Source organism: Rhea americana, unplaced genomic scaffold (genome assembly GCF_003343005.1).
Source record: "Rhea americana isolate MKP2758 unplaced genomic scaffold, rheAme1 scaffold_11, whole genome shotgun sequence".
NCBI lineage: Eukaryota > Metazoa > Chordata > Aves > Rheiformes > Rheidae > Rhea > Rhea americana.
In genome coordinates this window covers 3695852-3716970 of record NW_028185150.1, presented here as the reverse complement: position 1 = coordinate 3716970, position 21119 = coordinate 3695852, and the positions used below count along the sequence as shown (strand labels likewise).

The window sequence follows — 21119 nt, the reverse complement described above, 5'->3', positions numbered from 1 at the left end:
GAGCCGCCCGCTGCGCGTGGCGAGGCCCGCGCCGGCCGTTAGGGCCCGCGCCAGGCGGCGGGGGAGGGGCGCGGCACCGGCCTCCGCCCCTGCGGCAGCGGCGGTGCCGGCAGCGCCGGCCGAACCGCGGAGCCGCGCTCCGGAAGAGAGGGCGGGACAGCGCGGAGTTGACACGCAGGGCAGCTAAGCCGCGGGCAAACTGTTCGGTAAAACGCCCGATCAGAGGCAGCTAGCCTGCGTGCGAAGCTGGCGCACCGCCGGCGGAGGACGGCCGCCCGTACTGCGCAGGCGCCCCGCGCCGTTTACCTCCGCCTCGTGTGCTCCCCGGCGGAAGGCGCGCGGCAGGCGCAGGCCGGCCCGCCGATCGGCCTCCGGGCCCGACCCACCCGGAACGCGGGCAAGCCTGGAGCCAGGAGGACGGTTAGCTGTGCCGCGCAGCTGAAACACAACCTCCTCCTCCTGCTCCCCGCCTTTTCCTGCACCGTTCGCTACTGACAGCACAGGACACCTGTGGAAAGCGTAGGGATGAAGCAGACAAGCACCTTCTTCTTCCCTCTTTTTTTTTTTTTTTTTTTAAAAAAAACACCCATGGATACTACCATCAGCTCACTTACTGTCCCACCGTATTATTTGAGGGACAGTATGGGCTAGTGTGGCTCTTTCTACAGCCTCCCCAAGCTCCCAAGAAGTAGCACAATTGTTCCAGAAAAAAAAAAAAACTTCCAAAGATTAATAAATGGCAGTAAATTGAATGAACACGCAGGGGCTTCTATGGCTAAGCCATCTGACCTCCCTAAATGTAACATTTTCCAGAAAATAACAAAAGGGAAGTAGTAAGTTAGAAACTTCTAATTCATTAAGAGACATTAAGAGATGCTACAGAATTATGAGCATCTCCCACTTTTAACACAAATACTAAGGACAGGCTAGCTACTGAGCAGGCACTAAATGCCTGTTCTGTCCTCAGGGGTGGTTATTACTRAAATTTGGCAGAGGGCAATGTTAGGAGCAATGTGACTAAATATATATTCCATTCATCAGCAAGTATTTGCTTTTTGATTTTCTGACCTATTACTGTTCATTACTATTAGCCATAGCTTAGTTGTAAACTATTAGAATTAGTTTATTACTATTAGTTTTGATACTGTTCTTTTTCTAGAAACTTTGTTTTGGAAAAAAAAAAAAAACAAGTGCTGTATTAAATGTGGAGCATTGCTCCCTTGAAAATACCCTGAAATGAGGCAAGCAGGATCTTGGATATCAAGAATGTTAGGAAGAATTAACTCTTCTTCTATTYAAGTTTTCAATCGATCCCTTTCCTAAGATTTTACAATAAACTAAGCTTTAATAATCGATCCAGCAGATTAAGTATGTCTCATCAACTGTGTTTATTCTGTTMCAGATCATTCTATTGTAAGTTATTGCTACATTATTTAAATATTGTTTAGGCAAACATGCATCTAGTAACTTACTGGTTTAAGACTTTAATATATTGACAGATGTGTGTGGGGGTTATTTTAGGACTATGAGATACTAACAATATAAAACTTGCAGTTTCATAAGGAAGCAGCAGCTTCAAAGTGAGAGGACTGGGAAACGGCAGAATTTGTTTTCATCCAAATGTCAGTTCAGAGTTTCATAGCTGAAAGCTTCACAGTTAAACAACAAAATAWCAGAAATGGAAGAGGGTATGTGCATATCTGATTTTTGTTAAGACATGTGTTCCATCTTTACATGCTCTGACGCTGTTGTCCCTTACATGTTTATATATTTCCCATCAGCAAAAACAAGCTGGCTCTGAACAGAGGGCTAAATAAGCCATTGCATACACAAGGTCAGCATCTGCATCATTTGGTTATGAATAAAAGCACAAGAAGAAACTTAAATATGAAGAGGGAAAATAACTTATTTTTATATGRAAAAATATAGAAGAAAGCTGAAATTTTCTGTTTGTTGTTGGCTAAGATTTTGCTTGAAAATATGGTGAGGAAGAAATACAAAAGAATTTCTGGGAGAATATTGCATATTTAGAAATTTATAAGTGGATGGTTACAGGTGAAACCCAAAAGCAGTTTGGATTCCAGTTGCCTAAGGCCTCTTTTCCAGTTTTTACCTTATTAAAGTTTTACCTTTATTAATTAAAGAAAAATAATTTAAAACATCATGTTTCAAAGAGCAGAGATAATATTCTAATAAGTTATAAATAATTTGCATTTAAATCAAGAATAATGAAAACTAAGTATAGTGTAAGAAGAAATTTAGAAACTGGTCTGAATTTTGATTTTTTATTTCAAAATCATAAATAACAGTGTTTTCCATTTTACCATGTAAATAATTCTTTCCTGAACAGGATAAGATGGTAACAGGATAAGATGGTACATTACCAGCTATGGCAGGACTTCAAGTAAGGTTCAAGTTGATAACATTAATTAAATTATTGGCTGGTAGAAGGATCCTCTTCACATTTTTTGAAAATGGAAATGCATTTTCCCCAATTGCCAAATCTTTTTTTTTAATCCTTGAAGCAGTTTCGTCTGTGTCTTCAAGGCCATGATAAAAGATTCTTAGCAGCAAACAGGACTGACCTTTGTCTGTCTCTTTATTTTTCCTGTACAAGCACAGCAGCAAATGAACTCTCATAAAAATCACATAAGGGATTAAAAAAAAAAAAAGAAAAAGAAAAAACTCAATGGCACTGCTTGTCCACAGAGATTTTTTTAAAATATATTTACTTATCATGTTTTCAGTTGTCTACAGAAAAAAAGTTTGCAACACAGCTRTAGCAGTCTACAAACATTTTAAACACTTATACAAGGATTCAGTAAGCAACCAACATAAATAAATACTATTTCCTCTTCCCCCCCCCCAAAAAAAAAACAATTTTTGAAGAAAATAGATCATTTATTTGGCTTGCACACAATTTTAGTGCATTTTGAAAGGATTAAGTTGAATAATAAAATCTTGAAAATGGTCCAGTTTTAGTACCTGCTCTTATCTACATGTTTTACCTAGTAAACAAATACAAAACATCATCGCTTTCCATTAAAATGCTCAAATAATCTATTTCAGAGCAGGGGTCCATGGTAGGTGATGGTATTAAAATCTGCAGTTTTTTTGGACTAGCAATCTAAAATAAAATACCATGTCTCTTTAAAGTTAAGTTGAAGATCATTTATGCTGCTGTCCTGTGAATCCAGATGCTTTAGCCAAAGAAGGGAAAAGTTTAAAATGAATGAATGGCCTGTATTGCAATTTAACAGTGCTTCCTATCCCTCATGATTCTTGCTGGGTCCTCTTCTGTGAGGCTTTTCCCTGAGTCATGTATTTATTGGAAAGGCTGCCTAAGATTGGGAAGGGGAAAAAAAAAGGAATTATTCTTTGAAAGTTTTTTAAAAGACAAAAAACAACAAACATTCAAGCATTAGGAGAAAAACTTTCAAATTATGATGAAAGCAAGCACAAGTCTACTTTATGCTATTACTAATGCTGCTAATGAACAGTAGAGTTGCATTCAAGACTCAGTTAAAAAGTAGTTGTTTTAAAAACCTTCATCAAACAAGTGTGTAAAATTGCTGTAAGCCTAGCTGCAGCTGCAACCATGCCTCTAACAATACATACAACATATCTCTGATCCAGAGACAGTACATAAAGGCCTTTATGCCATGATCTGACCTCTGCTTGTCAGTGTAAGCAACTTTCATGCACGCTGGAAGCGCAGACAAAGGACATGCTTTCATATACTCTGCTATGTTAACTGATCATGTGGAATTCTAGATGATTACTCTGAGGAAATCTCAGAAGAAAGTGTTCCACATGTGATCCCTGAAGAGAGACATAGAACACCATACACAAAAATACGAAGGAAAGCAGAGATGGATAAAAACCAATGCATCCATTTGCAAAATAAATCTGTCAAAGTTCTCTGAAAAACAAATTGCAAAGAGAACTGGCATGCCTTACAAGTTTTACTTCCAAAACAAAACCAAAAAACTACACATTTTTTCAGTAAAACAAGAATTGGATTCACTTCAGAATTATCTGGCAACCTATTTGGACTGTGGCTGTGTTCAATATATTGTGCAGAGTTCCAGTAAGGACCGATAGGAAAAGCAGGTTAGAGAGTCATGCTTTTATATCGAATTTCTGAATTAAGAGATACAAACCTGATTGGGGACTCAAAAACACTTTTCCTTTTTGTTTCTTTTTTTCTTCATGTATAAGCATTCCCTATAGACAACATATATTTAGTGATGAATAAAAATTGAATTATGGCATTCCACAAACAAAAATAAAAAGGTCTCCTTAAAAGCTTATGTCAATCTATTGCTAGGTACTTTACAGGGGCTTTAGTACATTTAAGGAGAAAGAGGTTTAAGAAAAGATATTTGGTATTTACCTGATTTAATCTACCAGCATGTTTTGCAGCACTGGGTAAAGGGGATCCACATAACACTTCAGATTTTGAACTACCTGAAAAGGTTATAACAAARATTTACTAATTTGAATCTCATTTTATCTCTCAGATACTATAAGATATAAAAATCCCAGAATATTGAAAATCTACCTTCATAAGACAAGAAAATAGGACATTATCTTCATTTATTTTATAATATGGATCTTGCCTTATTGTSGCCATTTTCCATCTTACTTACAGATAAGCACCCAAGTTTGCAACTGACAGTAAGTTAAGCTACCTTCCTCTAGAATCAACAGAAGTAAATAGGGACCTTCAGAGAAAAACTGAAAATGATACTGGGATAGTGTGAATCATCCACACCATACCTAGCCCCATGAAATTTTTATAGTACAAGGAGAAAAAAAAAAAAAAAAAAAAAAAAAAAAAGACCCTTAGGTAGTCTGCTCACCTAGAAAGAACACTTTGTGCACAAAGGAAGAATGGGGAGGGAAAAAAGAAAAAAAAAGGGGAAAAAAGACTCAACCCACAGTAATACTTCTCTCCCTCAAATTCAGTCTTTCCCAAAATACAAATAATAGTCAAAAATTTTGCTYCAGAATTAGTAATTTTTGCACACATGTACAGTCTGAGCACCATTCCAATATACAGAATAGTATATGACAGCAGTGTCAGTGACTCTAGAACAGTCAGATATACTCCTTTTCATCTTAATGTAATGGTAAGAAGAAATGTTCAAACAGATTGGGTCAAAAATACAAAAATTCAAAAGAATAAATTTAGACTTGACTTGAACCTTCAAAAGGTCAGCAAATAAATACAATGTAGCTTGATTTTTTTAAAACACTTCTGTTCACCCAATACTTTTAGTGGTTTGACAAAACTATGAATACATTTCAGTATCTTGAACATTCTCAGTATACTTRGTACTTCCAATATCTAGTTACAGCACACTCTAATGCCCTCTTACACTGCAAACATCTGATATATAAGKAGAGCCTGTTTATCTAAACAGGACAGAATATTTTTGCTGGTAGAGAAGGGCTGATCTAAAACTATGTTTATGCAAAGGACTCCTATTATAACTCGGTCTCTTAAAGTAACAGAGTAATCTGTACAGCAGACCTTCTTAGCATAAATTTAAGTGGCTCTAGATATATATAAAGAAAAACTAATACTATGTTTATTTGAAATATAACTAAAGACACCATCTTAGGGAGTCTCATTTTTCTCTTACAGTGACCTTCATTTGCGAGACAGATGATAACAGACATTTCTGATCTGAAGGGATGACTTTGCTACTGTTTAGTAGTTCACTGTTGCTTACAAGTCTGTCAGTCAGAAAATTTGCTAGTTGGGTTAGAGAGAAAAATAAKACATTGCTGTGAAGAGTATCCCTCTGACAGCCAAGTTGGGAGGAATGTTTTTTACTCTATTTTATTCACAATATTCTATTAGAGCAATTGTACACTGTCTTAATGACTTGAATATGGGAGAAGTCCGTTTCAGGTAATGGGAAGAACTACAAACTAGCTACTATTGCTATTACAATGTCATGAAATGAAATTTGAACTTTGAAATGTTAGCAAACTATAGTGAAAGCAATGGAAACAGTTTTGACATACTAGAAAGTAACAGCCTTTCTATACAATATCCTTTCTATTCTAACCCTTTCTACAAGAAACTAAGTCATATATCTCAGGCTACAACAATGTTTCAAAAGGTAGGTGAGGGTGAAGGGAAAACTGACCACGTGTGACTGCATTTTTTAAAGAAGTAACTTTGAATGATGTCATAAATGCAGAAACCTTATCCTTTAGTCAACTCTGTTAAATAAACAAAAAAAAAAAAACATAAATTGTTTAAACTACTCAACTGTATTTGTTTCATACCTGTAGGTCCTTTATACTGTGGGCATTCTTTTTTAATGTGACCTTCTCTTCCACAGATAAAACAACGTTTTTCTCTCAAGTCTCTGTCTTCCAGACGCTTCCACTTATCTGCTGATTGCCTGGAAGCCTTGTCTCTTCCAGTTTCTACTGTTCCTCTTGCTATTTTGCTCTTCTGAGGTGTACATAGCTGCAGCTTTCCCTCATTAGTTGAGCTCTCTTTTTCTGTTGTTTTACTCTGAATTTCTTTGTCCTCTTTGTTTCTTTTCTCTTTGTTTTCTGTGTACTTTTGGTTTTTGATATCTTCATAATCATGTCGTCGCCTCAGTCTGCAGGAGAAGAAAAAGGCTGCAGGGTTCATAGGCCTTACATTCATACGCAGAGGAAAAAAAAGTTGCATATAGATGACAATCTCCATGTATTTCTTCAGTGGGTTAAATAAATTGAATTAATGCATCCATCTCCTTACTATAGCACTGCTTGGTAGGAGAGTGAATGTAATCTATCCTTAATAATGTAACTTTACAATTATATTACAACATAGCACTAAAATTTAATAACTACACTGAAGAAATATAAACAAAAATCTATCTCCTGGAATTGCAACAGACAAGCAGAAGAGAAGGAACACCAAGCAAAATGCTAAGAAACTATGAAAATGGGAGTATACTTTTTCTTTTCCCTTTTTGTACATTTCCATCAGAAATCTTGCTTCCTTCCACTAGTCTGAAACACAGTATTTCTAAAAATCTTTCCTATAGGAGAAACTTCTAACATTCTAAGACTTAAAGATATAGTAATGGAAACTGAGGTATTACCGCYGGACAGGTTTTACTTCACCTATTAATTCATTACCTGGAGGAGACATCAGTGAAACCTCCAAGTCTAAGCTCTTTCAGTCAGTTACATACAGCACTAATGGCTAGCAACTTGAAAATAACCTTCAAACAAATGAGTGAATGAGCAAAAAGGTAGCAGATGAACTTCAGTGTAGATAAATGTAAAGGAATACATCTAGGGAAAATTATATAGACATAGTTTAGATGATGTTGAAYCGGGAGCTGGCAGTTAGAACTAAGGAAAGAGATTTTAAATAATTTTAGAGAATTTCCCCAAATTAACAGATTGACAAACAGTAGCAGCCAAAAAGGCTAACAAGATATTGGTATCATCACATGAAATACTGAGAACAAGACAGAAAGCATTCTGTTGCTATATAAAAACCATGGCATCCGTACAYGTGAATACTGCATATTGGTCTGCTCTCCACACCTTAAGAACAAAGTAGTGGAGTTAGAGAAGGTACCAGAGAAAGTAGCTAAAATGATCAAGGGAACAACTGCCTTAGGAAGAGATACCAAAAAAATTCTTTACTTCACAGAAGGCAGCAGAAAAGGGGTCACAGCCATAGCTTACAAACTCACTAGTGCAGAATTACTACTAACTAAATCCCACGGTACTATGGAATGCTTGATGAAACTGAAGTGAGTTTGGGTTAAAACAGATAAAGTACTAATTTAATAATAGTTTTTTTTTTTTTTTTTTTTTAAAAAAGAGAGAGAGAGAGAGAGAGAGATCAGACAAAATCAGGCACAACTCTGGTCCACAAATGACTACTATAAGACTAGGGCAGGTATGTGCTCTCATACAGCAACTGTGGATGCTGGGGGAATACAAGAGAAGAGATTGCAAAAACCAGCTAACCAGCACATCTTCCATAAACAGCAGCTCCTATTACAAGTGCTGGACAGAGGACTCATCCAGACAGATCAGAGGTCTGACCTCAGAAGGCATTTATGTTCTTAGAAGCAAAATCTCATTGCCTTCTGCTCTACTGCTGCATAGAATATATCTGCATATGTGAAATGGAGTTTCACTCCAGAATGCAGTATTAAGTCAAGTGTATCTAAAACAGCAATTTAGACAAAGTGGATTTTCTGAATACCTTCAGCATTCTCTAATTTCAAACCATCACCAGCTACTATACTTAAATTTGATAAAGTTTAATAGATTACTAAGATAATGATCTCAGCAATATTAATTCAGTTCTCTACAATGCATCAAAAAGGCAACTTTATCTACATCATCTTTTTAGCTACCTATTTAAAAGTGTAGATGATTTTTAATTACAATTTAATATAATTCAGACTCTAAACAAAGGTTAGATCTTCCATTAAAATAAGCATAAAGGCTTTCATGATTTCCTGCTATTGAAGTTTTATTCACCGTTTTTCACTGTCTTATAAATATGACATCTTTAAAGTGCTTCAGCGTCTTTACTAGAAAAAAATCAGTAGATCAGTTTTAAGTTCAGACTGTCATGTAAAGAGCAGGAAAATCAATATAGCATTAATTTGCTACAGGAAGGTATTTACTGAATTTCAAATATTTGGTGACTGAGGATCAGAAAGCCTTGCTCTTGGATATGGATAGGACACTGTTCTGGTCTATATGTGCTTAAAAAGTCATGCTGTCATGCCTTTTTTTTAAAAAAAAAAACTTTTGGACATGAATGGCATGATTCTGTGAACATGACAAAAAAATGCATCTATTGCTAGGAGCACCARAATTCTAGAAACAGAAGCTACTAAATAAAAATAAGTAAAAAGCTCTCATGAGTGCTCTTCACAGCACATAGCTATTCAGCTTTGCAYTGACTGGTGAGAATTGAAAATTCTCTTCAATCATTACTTCCCTATATAAAGCCCAGAATCAGCATCTTCCAACTTTAAGCTAAGTAAAAAGAAGCAAAGCATGTACTGTAGTCTTCTATGAAAAAGATCTGTTAAACACTCAAGAAGTGGCTGATAAAAGTTATGATTCTATACTGACTAAAAATTTTGAAACACTCTTCTGCCCCCACTGCCAAGCTGATATTGATACACACTCAGCAGTAAGAAATCATTTGCAGTACGTATGATCTTTCCTTTGTCATTACTGTCATTGCTGTCAGAGTATGTAGCGAGATGCAGTGAGAAAGGCTAAGGCCCAGTTGGAATTGAGTCTGTCCCTGAGCCAGCGATGTTAAGGACAACAAGAAGGGCTGCTTCAAATACATCAGTAGCAAGAGGAGGACTGGGGAAACGTGGGCCCACTACTGAATGGGGTGGGTGCCATAGCGATAGAGGATGTAGAGAAGGCAGAATCACTGAATGCCTTCTTTGCTTCAGTCTTCACTGCTAAGGGCAGCCCTCARGAATCCCAGAGCCTGGAGACAAGGGAGAAAGTCCAGAGAAAGGAAGACGTTGCTTTGGTTGAGGAGGAAAGSATTAGAGACCTTCTGGGCAGGCTAGACATCCACAAATCCATGGGCCCTGATGGGATGCACCCACAGGTACTGAGGGAGCTGGTGGATGTTACTGCCAAGCTGCTATCCATCATCTTTGAAAGGTCCTGGAGAACTGGAGAGGTGCCTGAGGACTGGAAGAAAGCCAATGTCACTTCAGTCTTCAGGAAGGGCAAGAAGSAGGACCCAGGCAACTATAGGCCAGTCAGCCTCACCTCCATCCTTGGAAAGGTGATGGAACAGCTCATTCTGGATGTCATCTCCAGGCATATGGAGGAAAAGAAGGTGATCAGGAGTAGCCAGCATGGATTCACCAAGGGGGAATCCTACTTAACCAATATGATAGCCTTCTCTGATGGAATGACTGGCTGGGTTGATGAAGAAAGAGCAGCAGACGTTGTRTACCTTGACWTCAGCAAGGCTTTTGACACTGTCTCCCATAACATCCTCCWRKAKAAGCTCAGGAAGTGTGGKTTAGATGAGTGGACARTGAGGTGGATTGAGAACTGGCTGAAAGGCAGAGCTCAGAGCATTGTCATCAGTGGCRCKGRGTCTAGTTGAAGGCCCACAGCTGSTGGAGTTCCCCAGGGCTCAGTACTTGGTCACTGACATGGATGAAGGGACGGAGTGCCTCCTCAGCAAGTTTGCTGATGATCCCATGCTGGCAGGAGTGGCTGATACAGCTGAGGGCTGTGCTGCCATTCAGAGACACCTGGACATGCTGGACAGCTGGGCAGAGAGAAATCTCCTGAAGTTCAACAAGGGCAAGTGCAGAGTCCTGCACCTAGATAGGAATAACCCTGAGCACCAGTACAGACTGGGAGCTGACCTTCTGGAGAGCAGCTCTGCAGAGAAGGACCTGGGAGTGCTTGTTGATGACAGGTTGACCATAAGCCTGCAATGTGCCCTTGTGGCCAGGAAGGCCAATGGTCTCCTGGGGTGCATTACGAAGACTGTTGCCAGCAGGTGGAGGGAGGTGATCCTGCCCCTCTCCTCAGCCCTGGGGAGGCCTCATCTCGAGTACTGTGTCCAGTTCTGGGCTGCCCAGTACAAGAGGGACATGCAGCTACTACAGAGGGTCCAGCGTAGGGCTACGAGCATGATCAGAGGGCTGGAGCATCTGCCCTGTGAGGAATGGCTGTGAGAGCTGGGCCTCTTCAGCCTGGGGAAGAGAAGACTGAGGGGGGATCTTATCAATGTGTACAAGTACCTGAAGGGAGGGGGTCAAGGGGATGGGGACAAACTCTTTTCAGTTACCGCATGTGACAGGACAATGGGTGAAATTGAACCACATGAAGTTCTGCCTGCTCATGAGGGGGAATTTTTTCACTGAGAGAGTGATAGAACATTGGAAGAGGTTGCCCAGAGAGGTTGTGGAGTCTCCTTCTCTGGAGATCTTCAAGGCCTGCCTGGTTGCAACTCTGTCTAACATGCTCCAGGTGACCCTGCCTGAGCAGGCAGGTTGGACTAGATCATCTCCAGARGTTTCTTCCAACCTTACTGATTCTATGATTACTATCCAAATATTTCTTCCAAACAAAGTTAAGGAAATGTTCCACACAAATCCCAAGTACTCACTTTCTTCTCATGGGACAGTCTTTCATGAAATGGCCAATTTTACCACAAATTCTGCAGCATCTATCGTTCGGTGCCAGTTCCCCTTCTGTCAGTACCTCTGGATCAAAGAAATACTCCTGAAAAAGAAACCATGCTTTCAAAAAACAAATCTGAATTGGGAATTCAAGACATATAAACAAGCATAAAACTACAGTGAGGTATGGAAAAGAATAAATGTAACTGAACTCCTGAAAGACCAGATGAGATAACTGGCCACTCCTGCTGCATCTTCGCAGGTAGTCTTCTGACTACCACGTCTGCAAGCTGTTTAACTGCAGTTTAAAAAAGAAATGATAGGCTGTTTTGACAGAAACAAACATTTCTGATAAGCCTGTACCATGAAACCCTGATTTGACTAGTATGCTGCATGTTACCACTTTCCCTATGCAAATAACAGAAAAACAATACTTATTACTAACTCTCACAATAAAGATTTGTTAGAATACCATTAAAATTTAAATGAAAAGTATGTAAAGAGAGTGCATCCGTACTCCCACATGAGATACTTTATATACTGTAGAAGCACTCCTGTGTACATACTGTCCTTTTAGAATTGCCATATCCTTTAAAGCAACTCACCATTTTTGATGGATATTCTTTAGGAAATATTTTTATAGGGGTACCAAATACCCTCCTCCCATTGATAAAAGCCTTCATTATAAAGTTTGTCACTGAAGAAAAAAAAAGAGGAAAAAATCATCCAAATACAAAACAAACCATCAAAATAAGATCTGAGATAAGATCATCACTTTATGCTCAAATTTGTGAATAGAAAACTTACTTTTTCTTGATAATCCAGCTCCAAGATTGTGGTTCAGATCAAAAGGATCTGTATAAAAAGCATTACAGGCATTACTCATGTCCAGGGCAAAATCAGGATTGTATACATAGATTAGCAACTTAAGGCACAATTCCTAATGCAGAATATACAAATTAAATTTTTGCAAGTTTATTTAATGYAAATTCATTCCAAGAGCAAAGAATCAGAGTAGATCAGCTCCGAACAGACTGAAATATTATAAAAGAGTAAGTTTTGTGAGGCAGCAGGAGAGCAGAAATGCTTCCTGTGAAAATCAGATGGGCCAATGAATCATGGCTTGAGAAACTTTTTAAAAATTGTGTCTGTGTATTTTCTTCATACCATGGTAATACTTAACAGTGTAACACATACATATGGCATGATCAGTCTTAAATATGGAGTTACTAAATGTAAGTTAGAGTAAAACCTCAAGCTAAGAGCTTCTCCAAAGCATTCAGTTAAATTAATTTAAGTCAGTTATTGCCATGAAGTTTAGTTTACAGCTTCTTTTCAGAGGGAAAAAATTTTTCAGAATTTCTAGCAATACCAAAATTAAATGAGAGTTCTGCCAAGATTTCAGAACATGCACAAATAGCAGTTTATAATCTACTAACATAAAAATGAAACAAGCCATGTGGAAAGACCAAATGTTTCATATGGGTATTTAAAGAATTCCACATATTCATGCGCTCATGTGCTTTTACCTTCAATTACTATGTATTTTGAAGTCCACTGYTTTTTGAAAGTTGTAAGCAGACTTTTTCTCCTAATGCATATGACATGCTCTTTAAAATCAAATTCCTCTGTGTAGAAACGAAGAAGTCCAAGCCACAGCTGCCCAACAGATTCAGTATTTTTTCCAAATTCTGGCCAGATGACAGCCTAAAAATGATAGAAATGTTCGAATTTCAATCAAAATAATTATACTTAACATAAATTTTATTCTATAARGAAACTTGATTGAGTTATTCTAGAATACCTCCCTTTTCTTCATAATTAGTACTAGTAAATCAATTTAGACTTTAAAATAGTCAATATTTTTTAATCACTGAGATTAGCAACAAAAATATTTCTAACATTTAGTTTTGCCTGTTATCAAAAGTTTAATTCACTTGCAATGTATTTGATCATATAATACAAAATTATTGAAGTGGATTAAACAAATTGTGGCTAGATGTGGAACCAGTATTTGCAGCAGATATCTCCACCCAGTAATGTGACATATATAGCAATTAGTCATCATTAAAACCTTAAAATAATTTCTATCAAATCTATTTTTCATGCTTAATTAAATACAATCAGTTATGTTCTCAAAAATTCACAGCATGGGATTGGGATGTTTAAAGCAAGAGCCACTCCACTTCCATTTCTTTGTTTAGTATTTGTGTGTATTACTAATATAATTTTCTTCTTTGTCACCATACAGAACTTATGATCAAAGATCGTATTTCTGAAACTAGTTTCTATATCACTATCATGTTTGAAGACTATGTTCCTTCAAATGCATTCTTTTTCATTCATTAAGCTACAGGCAATTCATTTCAAATTCACTTTCTGATACACTCACCAACTCTTCTAGCTTATCAAAGAAATAAACATTCCATCCATCAACTAAAATTTCAGGCTTCTTTGGTTCTTTGTAGATCTAAAAATACAAAATTAACTCATTAGAAGAGCTGTTCAGATCCAGCACTTTGGCATTATTCTGTTCAATACTACTTGATGATACTCATTTCTTCCTTAAGATACTGTACCTCTTGAAGAACAGGGATAACAGGTGGATTTCTTTGTTGAAGAAAATAAAGCACCATAAGAGTATATGCATAAGAAGAAAGGCTACCTCGAGATGCATCTCCAATGTCACACATCTAGAAAGAAAAATATTGCTTGTAGTTTTCATATTTACCATCTCTTGCTGTAGTTGCTACTATTTCTAGTATGCCTCAAATACACATACCTTTGTAAAGACTTTCATTGTGTAGCATAGATACTTTACTCTAGAATCAATGGCTGCATATGATGACAGGAGTCTTGTGTTATGCAAGGCCTACAAAAATAAGAGAGTCATACACAAAAAAAGATGTCCTGCAGGAAAGAGATAATAAGCTAAAGCCTCTGAAAACATGAAAAACATTTTTAGTTAAGATAAGCAAAGTCAAGGAATGACTCAGAGTACTATAGTTGCAGAGTTCACATGTATACATGAACACTTTTTCCATTCCAAGTTATTTAAAAGTCATACTGAATTTGTGGACAAAAACACTAGAGCTAAGATCTGTGCTTTACAAAAGCAAATGTGAAGCCCTGAGTAGTAGAATGTATATAACTGAGAAAGGAAGCATTCAATAACGAGATTATCACCTGCTAAAGAGCTGATAAACATCTTTAATCTGCTCACAAGTGGTACAAAGCAGCATTCACAGAACGGTACCTCAGAAAGGGAAGCATTAATCTTTTTCTGTGTTTTCAAAATAATTGGTAAAAGGTAAGTTCTTGAACTAAAAGATTTTCAGCCCAGAGATGTGAGAGCTATCAAGTGACACATATGGATGCACAGGTTCAAGAACAGACTTTCAGACTTACTGAGTGGCTGAAGTATCCTCAAGACTACCCTTGGGCTGATACAGAAACTTCAGAAATTTTAATGCTTGTCCCTAAAACTTACTTTCTTTTGATGTTTCAAGGAACTAGCTTTTGAATTTCATAGACATTGTGGAAAAAAAAAACAAACAAAGTTTGTTTCTAAAATATTTGGCCAAAGACTTGTGCTCTTTTGTAGATTTTAACATGTGTCCCAGGTCAGGCAAGCTGGTTTCAAAATCATTATCCCAGGTCTCAGATTCTAAGGAAAAGTCATAACTGGGGGTGAGGGAGAAAGACTGAACTTATGTTTTCTTTCTGAGTTACAGAAAGACTCAAAGACCTAAAAGATTAGTGTTTACTCTTACTTAAGAAAAAAATATATAATCTTAGAGAAGCAATAAATCTAAAGTCTCAGTTGTATAACTGACTCTACTTGTAGTCAAATAAAAAAATGGTACTCAAAAATCTAAAATTGAAATAGGTAATTGATAASTTGTTACTGAACTTCAGTAAAACCAGCATTTCATCCTCACTCAGAAGCCCCATTTTTGCCTATTAATAGAAAAGGAGGTAACCTTACCAGAGTATTATATAARCTGATGTCTACTTCAAGACCACTTCTGACATGGAAGAATTTGACAATTGGGACTTTAGCAGTTGTTATAGGCAAGACATTTCTTAGACCTAGAATGAAAAATATAACTGTTGAATGATGACATACAGTCATAACAGTATCAAATGCACAACCCAAAACTACAGAAATGTTACAAAATAAAATCTTAGCTGATACCAATTATTTCAATTATTTTTATTTATTTATTTTAGATCACCATCAAACACTGGATCCACAAAAAATTATACATACAAATATGCATGTGCTTATACACAAATGAACCAAAGATTTCTCTAAATTTTATAGCAAAATAAGCTTGAGATCATTGATAGTTCACTGCAAATATCTTAAATTTATGTGAGATACATCAGAACCCTGTAAAAATCATTTTCTTGTAAATAAAACAGAACACCTAGGGCAAGCTTCTATGCACCTGTCTTTTACTTGAGACAGAACATTCAAATGCAATGTAGCTACGAAGCTAAAGCCCCAAACTATCTTAAAGCTTCCTTYTCACATATATAGGTTATGAATCTGTCCAATTTAGATCTGGTCCTAGAACGTTATAACATCAAAAACCKCCATATGTAAACAAAAATAAATCTAAAATGTTCACAACATATACCCTCATTCTTACTACTATCAAGCTCTTTAATGCAGTTTTATCTTAACAATAATGTACAATGTCCCAGAAGTTTCTCATTGCATCAATTAAAGTCACATAAATGAAGCCACTTATTTCTATTTTCAAGAAAGTACCTGAATGTTTCTTGAGAACTTTCGCTAAGTCTTCAATGATTCTGATGCAGTCAAGGCTCTATGACATTAACAAAACAAAACAAAAAAACCCACTAAAGTTGTATCTCAAAGAACAGGTCTAGACAAAATATTTCAGACAAATCTTTTATTTCTTATTATTAAGCATACAGCTCTCTAACTCAGGGTTTCAAATTGTATGGAACGATGTCAACATCAGAAARTGTTTCAAAATGACAATTCTTGCAAAAGCAATACTAAACAGGGTCTTAAAATAGTCTTTTTAAAAATTTAATTGATATTAGGCATAGTCCTTTCCCACTATCCTCCATTTCTAGTTCTTTACATCATAAAATTGCAACACTGAAACAAATATATCCTATTTATTTGCAGAGTTAATATCAGAAAAACATCAATGCAGAAAACAGAAGAAAATGGAGTACTGTGAATCAAAATGTTTAAAAGCCTATCTAGAACAACAGTAAAAAAAATTCCCAAGATACTACCCACATTTTGAGGCACCTATTTGCATTTTCCTCTAATCTGCARCACTACTACAAAAAGTAAAATTGTTTCAATATATGCACAATTAATTTACGTAGTCATAAAAATTTTGCATTTGTTTTTTTTTTAAAAAAAAGTCTTCTACCTCAGCAGTTTCCAGTCCATCAATTGTCATACAGATATCAAGATCACTTTGTTTGAAGCCAAAACCATTTTTGGARGAGCCAAACAAATTCAGCTTGGTTCCTGTAAGAGATGTGACAGATAATAACATATCAATGCAGAATCTCAAGTTTTATACAGCTTCAAATCACAGCATGCTTTTTAACACAGGTGTGAACGCATTTCGTTTTTATGTGGTACTTCAAATATAAAACTTCCTCACCAACCTTTTTGATTAGGAAAGACTCACTACTTTATTAGTTCAAATGCATCTTTTACTTGAGTCTTTACAAATTAGGTAGCCAAATAATTAAATCAGCATGCGAGCTAAAATCTGGATAAAATATAGAAGATTGCTCTCTGCAGAGATCTTCATGATAAGGAAGAGATCTGTCCACATACCAGGGTCCAGCCAAAAGCTCATTTGCAAATTTTAAAAGCCTGAAGTCTGGGTGCTGCAGATAAGAATTCCAGAAATAAAAGAACTGTGTCGAACAACTAGGCTTCACAGATAGGTTAGATTTTGTGCCTATAGTTTAAAATATTCAAAAAGCAATAAGCTTTAGTAGGGGCACAAACTCTCCCAGTCTTRTCCCAGATTTTTTTTTTTTTTTGTAATACTTCTAGACACTATCAATTTTTCTTTGTCACAATAAACATAAGAACAAAGTGGAGCACTGAAATTAAGGAAAACGTGTATATGAACTAAAATATTGTTCCTTAACCTTGAAATCAGGAATCCTAAAGGTGTTCTTAAGGATTACCAAAAACTTGTTTTTAAGAACTGACACAACACTAAGAAGTCAGCCTAATGAACAGGTTAAAACAATAGTTACAGAACCATTCCACTACTACTTTAATTGTTGTTTTCTTAACTTGCCATTTTTCCTTCCTACTTATGTGCTATACTTCTGAGCAAATAGATTTTTTCCTTTCAAACATTTTTTCCATGATTTTGGAGCCTTTGTATTTAAAAAAGCAGAATACATGTCAACAGGGAGGAGCCTAGGATAGGATATATACGCATGAGAGACTAAGTTGTATTCATTAGATGTCTGTTGGAAGATAATCTAAGCCAATGTAATATTATACACTAATTTTGAGCAACAATGTTGTTCAAATGATCAAACACTAAAATGTTTATTCTGCTGACATGCTAACATACTTGGAAGACACTGAAGTATACATATAAAGCTAGAACTACACAATTACCTGGGAAGTCCTGTCTAATGAAGTTTTCTAAATTTTGTCGTATATGTTCCCGAGCCTGATCCTCTACAACATTTGGAGCAAAATCCTCTTAAAAAAAACAGAAAAACAGACAGACAACAATTTAGGTGAAGTGATTTGTAAAAACAGTCAAGAGCAAGGAGAAAAGCGGGAGGGTGAAGAGCAAGGAGAAAAGCAAAAGAAGATTCACATGTGAAAGAAGAAGCAAGGATGAAGTAGAAGAAAAATACTTGTTCAAAGAAAAACATTAATTAGACATATTATGCATTTTGGGTGGTCAGAAATRGTGAGAGAGAAGGGAGGAAAGTTGGGTCACTGAAAAGAACAGAAGTGGAGAAGTGTTATAGAACAGTATTCTTCCTCTGATTTTTCTTTAACATTTATGTCTTTGTTTAGTAGAAACCGCAACTACAGGAAGAGTTATGAAATTCAAAGTAGAGACGAATTTAAAAGCAGTAGTCAAAAAATCAAAAATTAAATTCTTAGATTTATATTAAGTAGTCCTGTAAGAGCCCTTAAAAATCTAAAATTGTATCTAATGGAGTTGGATGCCACATGGCAGATAAATTGGTCACTTTTATAGCACCATTAGTTGGTGATTATTTCATTATTTTTTGCAATACTTTTCTTCTCCACAACAATATCCAAAGGAAAAAAAACTTACGGTAACACTGGATACAAACTTGATCTAAAATAAATGAAAATTTTGGTGTCAGCATTGGCAGAGGGTCAAGCTCAATCTTCTTGAAGTCTTCTGGACAATCTCTCTTCAAGTGACCTTCCCGTTTGCACAAGCTACATACTATTGTAGGAGACTGCATAAATAGAAAGCAATAGTTTTTTTTTTTTTTTTTAAAAATACAGTCTTTTAATGAAATTGAACTATGTTTTCATAAAACTGATAATAAAACATAAGCAATATGTTAACGTTCTGATAAAGCTTGCTTACCTTGCCCTTTGTAAAAGCTGGCTTACTGAATTCATAAACAAGTTCAGAATCCAAACACTGTTCTACAGCTGTGTTCTCTTCAGAAGAGCTTCTTCTCTCAGTAAGATTCTCTTGACTCAAATTGATCCTCATAGGTCTATCCACTTTTTCCTTGAGATGTTTTTCTTCATATTCAATAGCGATGGACAAATCTTCCTCCTCCTCCTCAGACAGCGCATCCTCATCTCCAGATCCAGTATATGTGTTATCTAGTTCAGCTTCAGCTCTTCTGGTATCACCGCACTTTGTCTTGTTTAGAAGACTTGGTTCTTCCTCCTCTTCATCCTCATCATCTGAGTTAATCATTTCAGATATCTGATTCTGTGTTAAAGATATGAATTTKTTTGGGGATTCATCCAATTCATCAGTACCTTCCGTGCTCTCATCATCTTTATCATCCATTATACCACTGCACTCTAAGCCATACTCATCACACTCTATAAATGCAGTGTTTTGAAAACCTTCCAGGTCTGAAGTACTGCATGTTTCTATATCATGCTCACTCACTGTCACAGGGAGATCTCCGCTCTCACTGTCTTCATCTATTCCCTGATCAGTTGTCATCAAGTTATTATTCCATCTTCTTTCTTGTTCATGTTCTTCCTCATAATATTCTTCTTCATTCCCACTTTCTGTCTCTTCACAACTTGGTTTAAAGTCTTCATTATCTCCAGAAATAATTTCTTCAATTATACAGTCTGAATCTTCATGAGTAATTCCCAAATGACTTATATCATCAGCCAGTTCTTCTTCAGTCAAGCTTTCTGAGCCATCACATAGTTTTGAAGGATCAATTCTATGTGTTTGAGGGACACCTGTACTCTCAATTACACAATCTTCTACCATTGCTCTGTTTGTTTTGTCATCCAAATTTTGTAATTCAGAATTTTCGTGCTTTATAGCATCTTTCTCAAGGTCCAGCATTTGGGATTTCTCCTCATTGGCATTTGGAGGGCTTTTTTTGCTGACCTTTGTAGGTTTTTTGTGAGGCAAGGCAAAATACTTGTACGTTGTTCTCAGGCAGTGAAGAATATACTCATACACTAGCTGGCTGTTCAGAGTTCTTGCCACATTCCTTTTGACTGAATATGGGTCTGTAGAAAGAAGAAGTGAGCCAGCAATGTAGGAGTTAAATTTACATATTTTTAAACAAATGTATTTACATCGATACTAAATTTAAATTTAGTACCATCAATGACATTAAGACATTACATTAAGGACATCAAATCCAAGAACTGTGCTAAAWTTTTTTTAAATGTACTTAATTAAATTTAGTAATGTTGATAAAAATATCCAAAAGATATTACTTAAATTGACTTTTWAAAAATATATTCTACTCTATTAGGAATTACAGACTAAGATTAAAAAAAAAATCTAACTTAAACATGATAGCAATAACCAAGGCAATACCCTAGGAAATTAAAGGTAATAGTTCTTTAAAGTTTGATGATAATTATGATATACCTTCCACAGCAATGCGCTTTTTAGGCCAGTCCTTTAATTCGCGAGACACTGTTTCTTTGAGGCGTATGCTAATAACCAAATCAGCCAAATTAAACTCCAAGGCATAGAAACGAAGCAGCTCTACCCAGAGCTGCCCAACTGGTGCTGAACACTGGTGTCCTGAATCAAATACTAAGGGAACCTGTAAATTACAGAAGAAAAGCTTACGTAATATTTAATGCATACGTAGGGACTTAGTTGTTAAAAAAAAAAAAAAAACTGCCAGTCTAGAATATGCAGTTGTTAATAATGTCATGTAACTTGCTTTTACCGTATTGATCTGTAACATAACAAAATTTATAGTTGTCTCCATATTCCATGCTTATATACCAACATGAAAGATTAATACTGCAATAAAAGCAAAATTTGAAGAGATAGTATAAGCTGGAATTATAAATCTTCAAAATCTAATATTGTAGTAATGGTTGAAGAGTGACATCAATGATTAATAGTAATTCTGTACATGTTTTTCTCATCTTCCAAGAAAATATCACATCAAATTTAAATCAAAATAATAGACGTAGCCTCTTTATTGGCAAAGTATAAATGAGATAAATTGAATATACAAAACCTACTGAATCTTCAGTCTACAGAAGAAAAAACACATTCAAGGAAGGTATGAAACAACAAGTTTTATCACTCAGACTTTCTGGATGTTAATTCTGCCAAGTTTGCAAATGTTTAACCTCCATGAAAAAATCTTTTRTGTCTTTTATCTGCTTAGTACACAGCAACAGGCAATAGATGCCACCAATACTATGTCAGTATTAAAAGA

The 21119-nt window shown here is 36.2% G+C and overlaps 2 protein-coding genes across 4 annotated transcripts in view; both read right to left on the bottom strand.

The window, feature by feature from the left end:
- The window catches only part of ISCA1 (iron-sulfur cluster assembly 1), a 10205-nt gene extending 7123 nt beyond the window's left edge, over positions 1 to 3082 (bottom strand). The window contains exons 1-2 of the mRNA XM_085312216.1: positions 3009 to 3082; positions 235 to 508 (exon numbers count right to left, since the gene is read on the bottom strand). Of these exons, the coding sequence (XP_085168342.1) occupies positions 235 to 508; positions 3009 to 3082 (348 nt within the window). The remainder of the gene's footprint in view (positions 1 to 234; positions 509 to 3008) is intronic.
- TUT7 (terminal uridylyl transferase 7) overlaps positions 2697 to 21119 on the bottom strand; it is a 34904-nt gene continuing 16481 nt past the window's right edge. The window contains exons 12-29 of one of the 3 annotated variants that reach the window (XM_085313094.1): positions 20306 to 20486; positions 18803 to 19935; positions 18518 to 18668; positions 17836 to 17922; positions 16607 to 16707; positions 15961 to 16018; positions 15169 to 15272; positions 13963 to 14052; positions 13760 to 13873; positions 13573 to 13650; positions 12710 to 12887; positions 11988 to 12035; positions 11786 to 11877; positions 11168 to 11283; positions 6307 to 6668; positions 4397 to 4470; positions 4164 to 4227; positions 2697 to 3341 (exon numbers count right to left, since the gene is read on the bottom strand). In XM_085313094.1, coding sequence (XP_085169220.1) covers positions 3274 to 3341; positions 4164 to 4227; positions 4397 to 4470; positions 6307 to 6668; positions 11168 to 11283; positions 11786 to 11877; positions 11988 to 12035; positions 12710 to 12887; positions 13573 to 13650; positions 13760 to 13873; positions 13963 to 14052; positions 15169 to 15272; positions 15961 to 16018; positions 16607 to 16707; positions 17836 to 17922; positions 18518 to 18668; positions 18803 to 19935; positions 20306 to 20486 — 3099 coding nt within the window. In that variant the 3' untranslated portion in view covers positions 2697 to 3273. Of the gene's footprint in view, positions 3342 to 3384; positions 3823 to 4163; positions 4228 to 4396; positions 4471 to 6306; positions 6669 to 11167; positions 11284 to 11785; positions 11878 to 11987; positions 12036 to 12709; positions 12888 to 13572; positions 13651 to 13759; positions 13874 to 13962; positions 14053 to 15168; positions 15273 to 15960; positions 16019 to 16606; positions 16708 to 17835; positions 17923 to 18517; positions 18669 to 18802; positions 19936 to 20305; positions 20487 to 21119 lie in introns of those variants that run through there. The other 2 variants (XM_085313111.1, XM_085313103.1) reach the window with 2 other exon arrangements.